Source organism: Dipodomys ordii, unplaced genomic scaffold (assembly GCF_000151885.1).
Source record: "Dipodomys ordii isolate 6190 unplaced genomic scaffold, Dord_2.0 Scaffold151, whole genome shotgun sequence".
NCBI classification, from domain to species: domain Eukaryota; kingdom Metazoa; phylum Chordata; class Mammalia; order Rodentia; family Heteromyidae; genus Dipodomys; species Dipodomys ordii.
In genome coordinates this window covers 721,700-732,718 of record NW_012267367.1, presented here as the reverse complement: position 1 = coordinate 732,718, position 11,019 = coordinate 721,700, and the positions used below count along the sequence as shown (strand labels likewise).

General features: G+C 39.0%; 1 protein-coding gene across 1 annotated transcript in view; it reads right to left on the bottom strand.

Moving 5' to 3' along the window:
• Window positions 1-378: 378 nt before the first annotated feature.
• Window positions 379-11,019, bottom strand: part of Zhx1 (zinc fingers and homeoboxes 1) — a 24,764-nt gene continuing 14,123 nt past the window's right edge. The window contains exons 2-3 of the mRNA XM_013032234.1: window positions 6,129-8,980; window positions 379-2,226 (exon numbers count right to left, since the gene is read on the bottom strand). Of these exons, the coding sequence (XP_012887688.1) occupies window positions 6,134-8,755 (2,622 nt within the window). The 5' untranslated portion in view covers window positions 8,756-8,980 and the 3' untranslated portion in view covers window positions 379-2,226; window positions 6,129-6,133. The remainder of the gene's footprint in view (window positions 2,227-6,128; window positions 8,981-11,019) is intronic.

The window sequence follows — 11,019 nt, the reverse complement described above, 5'->3', positions numbered from 1 at the left end:
ATGTTTTTAAAAGTGATGGTTGTGCAACGCTGTGAATATAATTTAAAGCCATTAAACTGTACATGTTTTGTGAGTGCTGGTCCTGGGGTTTGAACTCAGGGCCTGGGCATTGTCTCCGAGCTATTTTTGCTCACAGATCGAGCTCTACCACTTGAGCCACAGCTCCATTTCCAGCTTTTTTAGTGGCTAATTAGAGATAAGAGTCTTTGAGACTTTCTTGCCTGGGCTGGCTTTGAACCACGATCCTCAGATCTCAGCTTCTGAATTGTTACCATAGCCCTGCTTAAACTGGACATTTTTCAAAATGAGTGTAATTGTCAATTTTATGTATATTTTACCACCATTAAAAAAATCGACTCAGTTAAAGATGAAAACAAATCACTGAAAACTACTCATCACTGCTTTTATTTTGTATTCAAGGTCACAGTCAACCAGGAGGGAAAGGTTCTGTTGCTCTGTCAAATAAATATATTTAAAGCTAGCGAACATCAGAGCAGAATTTCATCAAACCTATAAAAGTGATGGGAAGTTGTATTAGTAGTTGTTTACAGCTATACAGTTAACATATTACAAGGGAAACATAATATAAATATATTCAAAGGCTTCATTTCTAATACTTGACATTTCAGATTTTTGAAAACATAAAAATTACTGCCAAACAAAACTCAGACCACATCAGCAATGGTTTTAAAAAAGGGAGCAATTTAATCATTATAATACAGAGTGCTTTAAGAAGTTCTGAATATATAAAAGAAAAAAACAGTTTAGTGCATTCAATTGTTACAGTCTTTACATTGCTTCTTTTAAAAAAGTTACCAGTAGTATGAAAAAAGCCACCCACAAAGCCAGCTGTCTGAGGGAAGAATCAGCTAAATTGCAGCATTTGGAGTTACTAATAAAGCTATCGTTAAAAAATAAAAAGTTTATAAAAATGAAAGCAGCATGCTTTTTCATAACATTTTCATTAGCTGACATTTAACCAAGAGCTTAATGTTTATTATTCATTAAATTAGATAAACTGGCCAAGCCCACTACATGTGATCATTCAGAAAAACATTTTAAAAATTCAAAGCTAATGAATCTGAACATTTCCTCTATGAAGAAAGCCCATTATGCAAAGTGGTCCTATGAAAGGAGAAGGTCCTTCTTACCGGGGATGAACAGCACCTGTCTTTACAAAGTTGTAAGTTCCTGTGAACCTTCAGTCTCCTGATAACAGCAAGAGTTCACAGCATTCCCATGATTCTAAGTAAAAAGCTAACTTTTAACTCATTGGGATCAGTTCAGAATTTTTTTTCCCTCTAATCCCTGAAAGTGTTACACAAGGTGGAATTCCACTGAAAGGTAATTTCTTGAAAATTCTGATCCAATATGAACATTCCTGATTTCCACATGATTGTAAAAAAAAAAAAAAAGCCATCCCCCTCCAAGTATTTTACTACATGATTCTTTTTCACATTTTTTGGCATGGTATTTCACTCTATTCAACTTACACCAGTTTTTTTTACTTCTTCGGCATTTTTAGCTTAGTACAAAGCAAATTCGCATCTAATGACAAAAATCACATATTCTAAGTAGAAATAGTGGTCCCCATGAGTGTGCTTAATGGAAGATCTAATCCTTAAGGGCCAGTGATACCACAAATCTTTCTCTTCCAGTATGTGTATATTTTTACACTTGAAATTTTTTAAGCCCTTGTACAACTTTTAGTCTTGGTGCAGAGACAAATAAATAATTCACAGAAATAAATCAGCATTTTTTTCTCTCCCATTTCTAAGTAATTTTTACTCTGTAAAATGTTTGGTCACTCAAAAGCTCCAAGCTTCATCATATATGGAAGAATGTGGGCAGTCCAGCCTGTCTTAACTAGACACAAAGCAGTAAGCTGCACTGAAAATGAGAAGTGCTAGTGGTCATCAACCCCCTTCAGAAAGTTGAAGATTCAGAATGTTTCCATCCTAGCAGAATAAAAACGAACTGTACTAAAATCTGAATTTTTACAAGTTGTTTTTTCATTAGTGTTCTATTTACATTGCAGAACTTCCGCCAACTGCAGTAGTTTAACTTTGGCACATTAAGTCCATTTCTTTTGGATACTGGATCCTGTTTTTTTTCAGAGTGCGTATGCCTTGTAACATTTCTCAGTGTCACCAAAGATTGGCCCCATTCACAGTAACTCAGACATCTTGAGTTGAAGAATTAATTCTCCTTCAACATTTTAAGCAGCTATAAAAGAAAAACATCATAAAAAGCTGAAACTTAAAGAAAACTATTTTTTACTTTTTACTACTTTTAAGAGCAAAAATGATACAAATTACCAATAACAACACATCTTGTTTTCTTACTGACACTGTGATCACCTACCACATACATCTCACTAGACTTTGTGTATATGATTTGCTTACAGACATTTATCACCTTTCTGGAATTGTTTACAAAAAATTATTAGTAAGAAATATATATTCCATTGTCAGTATTTGTAATTATCAAATTACAAAATGTTTCTATACTAGGTTGGCATGTGCAAAAGATATATGTGTTAAAGATGTATGTGCCTCCACTTAGTACAGTGGCTACTTTAGAAAGATTTTGGTAATTTTGTAAATTGAACCCTATTTTAAATGAAGAAAAAAAGCTTGGAGGAAATCTATGATGAATTCTCTATAAGTGAAAAAGTATTTTATTGCAACAATGACATACTAATTAATATTTACAATTTTAGGCTCTTGTTTAAAACCTTCTATATTTACCAAAAAAGTACATGAATAAACCTACACTGTTTTGGGTTGTTTTGGTAGTGTGTGTGAGACTCTGAACGCAGGGCCTCCTGCTTGTGTGGCAAGTGTGCTGCTGCGTAGCCATGCTTTCAGACTTTGTTGGAACTGGTTATTTTGAGACAGGGCTTCCCTTTTGGCCTAGTGTGCATGCTTGGACTGCGATCATCTTATTTTATGCTTTCTGAAATAGCGGGGGTGAGAAGCGTGTGCCACGACTCCACTTCTGTTGAGACAAAAGGTTCATATACTTTTTTCCCAGGCTGGCCAGGAACTGAGACCCACCAAATCTTAGCCTCCTACATAGCTGGGATGATAGCTGTGTAACACTGCCCCAGCAGCTAATAGTTAAGAAGGTATCAGGTGAGCTTTCTGCCTGGGCTAGCCTGGAATCAGGTTAGGCTAAAACACCATCTTTTAAAAGCTGAAGATTTATGTGAATTTTTTTCCTGTAATTGGTATCCATAAGAGTGTTAATATAAACACAAGAATTATCCTCTAAATTTAAGTTTCTAGTACACTATACAGAAAAGTTCACCTTATTTTTATAGAAGTTTACAATTCCCCAGAAAATCACTGCAGAGGTTGTAACAGCAATTCACTGCAGAAACAAATTTGTTGATTTAATCTTAGCTGAGTGTGCATTCTTGTGTTTAGCAATAAAAATTTAAAAAAGGCCTGTTAAAAAATATCTTATGCATTTGGGTCAGAACAACGCCTGTCCTGAAGTTTGCTGACATGAGGAGGTAGACAGTTGGGACTTCAGGATAAAACTGTAAAAAACCATTTGGCTTTTTGTGACTTACAATGATTATATTATGCTTTATAACTTAAGATGAGATTTGTACCACTTATTAAAATAGGTACATTTTAGTTCATCTGTTGTTCTTCCCAAAAATGTTAGCTAAGAAGAATATCACCTAGCACATATTAAGATCTCTGTAAATAATTGTTAAAATAAACAAGTCAGAGGAAAGATATGGAGGAATTAAGTTAATATTATGTAGAGTAAGAGAACCTAAGAACTGAACAATGGGTGACAGATGTAGGAAGAAGAGGAAATAAGTATGCTTATATGTAATAATCATGAAGGTCTATTCTTCATTTCCTCCCTACCTGCACTAACTTCTGCCACCATAATGTTATTCAGCCCACACACACACACACAAATTTCATGAAAACTTTGTTGTCTGCAAAACCATGTGCTTTTATCCCAAATACAAAACAGAAAAGAATAAAACCTGTTCCTGGGTTCAAAAGTATTAAGGACTGAAGTCTTAACTCCAAACCAGGTAACAGATTTACAATTATAGTGTGTGTGTGTGTGTGTGTGTGTGTGTGTATGTGTGTACACACACGCACGCACGTGCCTGTTCTGGAGTTTGAACTCAGGTCCTAGTGTGTGTGTGTGTGTGTGTGTACACACACGCGCACACGTGCCTGTTCTGGAGTTTGAACTCAGGTCCTAGACACTGTCCCTGAGTTTTTATACTCAAGGCTAGAACTTTACCTCTTAAGCCACAGCTTCAGTTCTGTTTTTTGTTTTTTGGGTTTTTTTTGGTACTTTATTGGAGATAAGAGACTCACAAACTTTCCTGGCTTCACACCACAATCTTTAGATTTCAGCCTCCTGAGTAGCTAAGATTGCAGGCATGAGTCACAGGTGCCTGGCTAAACCTTAAATTTTGATTAATCTAATGTGTAATGTATTAAGGATCATAATAAAACCTTACATATTTATTCTACATTTGTTTCCACTTTTTTTTTTTTTTTTTCGTGGGGCTTGAACTCTGGGCCTGGGCGCTGTCCCTCAGCTCTTCAGCTCAAGGCGAGCGCTCTACCACTTGAGCTACAGCGCCACTTCCGGTTTTCTGGTGGTTTATTGGAGATAGGAGTCTCACGGTCTCTCCTGCCCGGGCTGGCTTTGAACCGCAATCCTCAGATCTCAGCCTCCTGAGTAGCTAGGATTACAGGTGTGAGCCACCAGCGCCCGGCCTTGTTTCCACTTTTAAGGCTATTCATTTATTTTGATTTGAGAGAGTCTCACCATGTAGTCCAGACTGATCATAACTCCCCATCTTCTGTCTATTCCTACAAACTGCTGGGGTTATAAGTACGTACTACTGCACCTGGCCAGAGATTTATTTTTTTAACCAAACATAGTATTTGTACTGGGAACACAGTTATTTTATATCAATGAATGAAAATATATCTTTTTTTGGGGGGAGGGGGTCCAGTCGTGGGGCCTGAACTCTGGGCCTGGGCACTGTCCCTCAGCTCTTCAGCTCAAGGCTAGCGCTCTACCACTTGAGCCACAGCGCCACTTCCGGCATTTTTCTCTTTGCTTATGTGGTGCTGAGGAATCGAACCCAGGGCCTCAGGCATGCAAGGCAAGCACTCTACCACTGAGCCACCTTCCCAGTCCAAAAATTGAATACTTTTGAGACAATATAATGAAAAAAAAACTGTACTTGTTTGCCCTAGTTTCCTGACATTGAACAATCCTCACCCTGTAGTAAGTCTCCTTCCTTCACTATACTTTTCCCCTTCTTTTTAGTTTTAGTTTTTGAATCCTTTCCTTAAATAGAAAAAAAAATAAAGCTTTAATGAAGGGAAGGTCACAAGAACTACATTTCATTTACCTTCAGTGTTTAATTCCCTGTCTCCTATCTTACAGGTGAATAACTTTTCTTTGAAACAAACTGAAAAAAAATTTTTTGCCAGTCCTGGGACTTGAACTCAGGGCTTGCGCACTGTCCCTGAGCTTCTTTTGCTCAAGGCTAGCCCTCTGCCACTTGAGCTAAAGCGTCACTTCAAACTTTTTCTGTTTATGTGGTACTGAGGACTCAAACCCAGGGTTTCACACATGCTAGGCAAGCACTCTACCACTAAGGCACATTCCCAACCCTGAAGATTATTTTACATTAAAAAAAATGCCTGGTGCCAAAGGCTCATGCCTGTAAGACTATCTACTCAGGAGACTGAGATCTGAGAATCAAGGTTTGAAGCCAACTGGACCGAAAAGTCTGTGTAACTCTGATCTTCAATTAACCATCAAAAAAACAGAAGTGGCTCAAGTGACAGAGTGTGCTCACCTTGAGCAAAAAAGCTCAGGGACAGCATCCAGACCCCGATTTCAAGTTCCAGGACTGGTACTTAAGAAAAAAAGCAACATTAGTCATTAAAGCAATATTAAAACTCTATATGATAATCAAACTACACCTGATCATCACTCATATATGTCTTGGCTAGCCTAATGACATCCAGTCCTCTTATTACGGAAAAGTATTTTAGAAAACACGTTATCCAATAAGGTACTTTACACAGTTATAACACACTCAGGTGAACACTTACACACTTCAGTCATCCGATTTAGAAAGCTTCCGCTTCACATGTCGTGGGGGTTCCCAAGTATCACTATCATCTGTCTCTTCTTCATCCTCTTCCTGATCTTCAACAACTTCCTCTTCCTCCTCGTTTTCCTCAAATAATTCTAAACCTAACTCGGATCGTCTCTGTCTTTCTGCAAACCACTCTCTAACCTGCTCGTAGCCCATGTGTGATCTGTTGACAAGTTCATCCAGGTCTTGCTCATTAAGAAATTTGTGCTTCAGGTAATAATCCTTAAGTATGGCAGTTCCAGTTTTAAATTTTATCAATGACGGTGCCCGGTCCCAGTTGTTAATTCTTTTGCCGCCTCTGGGTCGCCCCCGAGGTCTTCCTCTTCCACGGCCTTTGGGTCTCCCTCTCCCTCTTTTCCTAAGGGAAGATAGACCATTCATTCTGCCTGAACTGGCACTTTGATAGTAGTAGTACCACTTCAGGTTTCCGTTTTTCCACGCGTAACGGGTGTCGCCAAACCAACTAACAATGTCTGTCCTGGCAAGTCCACTTTCTTCCGCCAACTTGTCGTACTCTTCAGGTGATGGCCACTGTGTTCGAACAAACGCACTTTTAAGCAAGTGCAACTGCTCAGGGGTTTTCTTGCATATCTTGCCCGTACTCCCTGACTTGGGGGTGATCGATTCTTCTTGGGGAGAAGTTTCCCCAGCTTCTTCTTTGGAACTACCTGCATTGCTTTCATCTATTTCTACTTTCTCTTCCTTTAAAGCTTTTGATTTCTTCTTCTCTGTAAACCAAGCATCAATTTCTCTTCTCGTAAGTTTGGTTTGTGCTCTTAACCTATTTAATTCTTCTTCTGTAAGTGTGGAGCTGTTGAGAAAACTTGCCTGAAGGACCCGAAGTTGTTCTGCGGTTTTTTCTTTAAACTTCTGGGGCGTGAAGTCGGGAAAGGGATTCCAGGATTGTTTAGGCTGCGAGGTCGCCACAGGTGGGGGCTCTGTGGTCTCATCACTGGAGTCTATGATAATGGTGGCTGAGGAATCACTGTTGAGATGTAAGCACTGGTTACTCTTTGAGTTTCTCTGGTTGTACCTTGTGTCGCTAAACCATTTTTTAATCTCACCTTTTGTGAGCCCTGTTATTTTCATGAGTCTGATAATTTCTGAGTCATGGGGAAACTGACTTTTAAGGTAGCTAACCTTTAGTTCTGCTAGTTGCTCTTTTGTCTTTTTTGCCCGAATACCAAATGAATCGGGGTTTGCCAGCGTAGTTTCGGGTTTGGCATTCTGGGGGGGTGGAAGTGCTGCACTGGCCGGCTTTGTTTCTGCAGCAGGCTGAGCAGCAGGGACTTGGCTTTTCTGGACACTTGTTTGATTTGGAACCCCTGCCACTGTCAAGGCTATGGGTGCTGTTACTGGCAAGCTGTTTGTTCCAGCTACTTGAGTAAGGACCAGACCCGGCTGACCAACTATTTGACACGTCTGTAAAATAGATGGTAAACCATTATTCCCTGTGGAAATGTGGGTCGGGATGACAGTTATGGTCTGAGGTACAGTATGCACTGTCCCATTGAATTGCTTTCTTCTCGCCTCCTCTACTTCTTCAGGAGTCCAACTAACACCATGTTTTAGGCGTTGAGCTGAAAACCATATCTTGATCTGCTCCTCTGTATATTTTGCTTGAGCCGAAAGAACGGTAATCTCTGACATTGTTGGATAAGGGAATTTGTTGTAGGTGTTCAGTAGGAGAGGATTGTTGTCCAGTGCAGCATTGTAGGCAGGAATGCTATTAACAGGGATTAAGACTTTGGGAATCAGGTTTGAGTTCTGCTGAGCAGACACGGCGGTTATGACTTGTGATAGCCCAGGAAGAACTGCTGCGGGGGTCACCACTGTGTTGCCAGTATTTGCATGTATTCTGTTTACAACGGAAGTACTGGTGTTAGATTCTGGAGCTGAAGAATTTGCATTTTCTACCTTTTCTTCCCTGTCTGGTTTGATTTCATTTTCTTTCTCCTCAGGGGTGTCCTCAGATGAGTTATGATGGACTGTAATCCGTTTGTTTTCTACTTTATTTTTCATCATTTTCATGATAGGTGTTTTACTGATAGAGATTCCTGAAGAAGAAACTTCTATGGCCTCTGCTTGTTCTGCATTTTCTTCTTTAACAAAACTACCATCAAAGGTCAGATCATTTATTGTTTGTTCAAAGATTGTCTGGTTGTTACGTTTCACCATTGTCAACTTGAAATTCTCTTCTCCTGGGTGATATTTCATATTATGCTCAGAAAGTGCATCATACCTTTTGGTAAGAAAATTGCATTCAACACAAACATAAGATGAATTTAGTACTACATTGGGATGTTCTGAATCCACATGAAAAGTAAACATATTTAAATCTGGAGTTTGGAAACTACAATATTTACATTCATAGCCACCTTCAACTTTTTTATTTTGCTGATTGTCGGAATCCACAGACTCATGAACTTCTTCATCACTTGAGATACTCTCTGCTCTGGCATTTTCCACAGGTGTAAGTACTGGAGGACCTTCATCCAAATCTGATATCAACTCAAGATCTGGATCCTGTTCACTAGCCAGGACCATGCAAGGTGTTGTTGACTTTCGCCTGCTCGCCATTCTGATGTTATGGGCGAAATCTCAGTGCTGATTGAAAAGCATTGAGGCTGAAAACTATTCAAGATTCTTCATTTGAAAACAATGGCTTCTGGTTCTTCAAGTCCACTTTTGTGCTCAACAAGTCTCTTTAGCAGCTTTTTCATGGTGCAATCAAGTAAAGAGCTTACTGTTGACAGATAAAATACTGTTGAACTGCTGAAATTTTTGAAGCACAACGCCAATCACCTACATTGAAATAAATTTAAAATGAGTGGCAATGATCCTTGAAGCAAATTATGGTTATATTTCACTCATTTAAAGTTGTTGTACAGCTCAGTCATAAAGATCTACATTAAGATAAGAATCAGAAACACATTAGGTAACATAGATGGTTGTATCCAAACCAACTCCATGAAGATTTTGTGTGGAACTCATGGTCAAACCCATGCTTGTTTGTTTGAATCTTTTAGTTGGCTAGATATTAGAAAGGAAGAGGAAAAGGGCCTACTTTGGCAAGGAGAATACCATCAATGTAAAATGGCAAACTGTTAACAAGAAAGGATCTTTCAAACCATAAAAGAAGCCACAGATAACAAAAAAAGATGGTCATTATATGTGTAAGAAATTCAATCTGTCTCTTGTTTTCTTCCTACTGGTCTGGCTCATTTGCCCAGAAGCAAGTTTAAGTATGGCAAAAAATAACAAAAATGGAAGATGAATGATCAAAGTGTCATAAAATTACATTTAATCATTCTGTACAATACTAGTAGAATTTATAAAATGTCTACTCATACCATGCCCCTGCTGTAGGTCACTGTGTAGAAATAAAGTTCTAGCTCCCTACAGCATACGTAACTGCCTTGACTAGCCCACCCCAACCTCTGATTTACATCTCAACTTTTTCCTCTTTACTGCTATGTTCTTTCCACTTAAGTAATTGCCATTCCTGAAACACTTAACCCATTTTCAGAACTTTACTCAGCCCATTCCTGATGCTAGGTCACTTTGTTCACTTGATGTGATGATCCCTCTATCCATTCTAGAACATTCATTCTCTTTAACTTGGTCCCATTGCTTCCTGTTTATTTCTATTCTGGTACTTACCATATAGTAGCAAAGCAATTATCTGTTTCCATCCCTACTTCCCCATCTATACCTGTGGTCTCCTTATTAATATTATGTACCATGCAGGTTTTCTTTTTCCTACCAATAGTCTTACTCCAATGAGCAAAGCACCTTTATATTTTCAATGTAACACTTTCCCACTGAACTATTTTGTCTGAAATCTCACTCATGTCTGTTGTCTCCATTGAGTATGAGAAGGCGAGTCAAGCAAGTAATCCCTAAATATTTAATTGAACTAACAGGAATAGGAAAATAGTCCTACAAACTCCAACAGGGCCCAGGGATATCATCATAAGCGACAATCACTGAAATTCACAAAGTGATCTTAAATCATTGAAAGAATAAATGTAGCAATCAAACTATTTTAAATTTTGAGCAAGAGGGATGGCTCGAGTAGTTAAGCTCCTGTTTAACAAGCCATTATGCTCTGAGTTCATACCCCAGAACCATCAAAAATAATTTTTGGTGCTAATTCAGTCAACCTTTAAGTGAATCCAAATGAACAAAATGAGCAAAAAATGATCTAATTCATTTCCCGCCAGAATTTAAAACGATTTCATTTACTAGCATCTTTGCTAGGTGAAGTAAAGAGTAAAGCTTGCTCCAAAGAGTATGGAACAAAAAAAGGTCCTTATGAGAAGATACGACAGACTTTATTAAATGAGAGACACTTTTGTAGAAACAGAGCTGCATACTTGACTTTGTAAGTGGTAAGATCCTCCCTAGAGGGCTGGGAAGGTGGCTCAGTGGTAGAGTGCTTGCCTTGCATGCATGAGGCCCTGGGTTCGATTCCTCAGCCCCACATAAGCAGAAAAAGCTGGAAGTGGTGCTGTGGCTCAAGTGGTAGAGTGCTAGGCTTGAGCTGAAGAGCCCAGGGACAGCGCTCAGGCCCAGACAGCAGACAGAAACTTTCACAAAATGAGAATCAGGAAGCTGAAATATGTTTTGAGTGGGGTGGGGGTTAGGGGAGAAGGTGGTGAAGGGACAAACACAACTGTAATACTAAACGCCAACCTGTGACAAAGGAAGTGGAAGCTTGGTGTGACCGGTGGGATGAGGGGCAGTTGGTGCCAGGAGAGGAAGTGATGGGAAGGGCGACTGTAATTAGGATGCACTGTACACGTAAATGGGCATGTTAGCTTGTAAACCCTTTGTGCAAT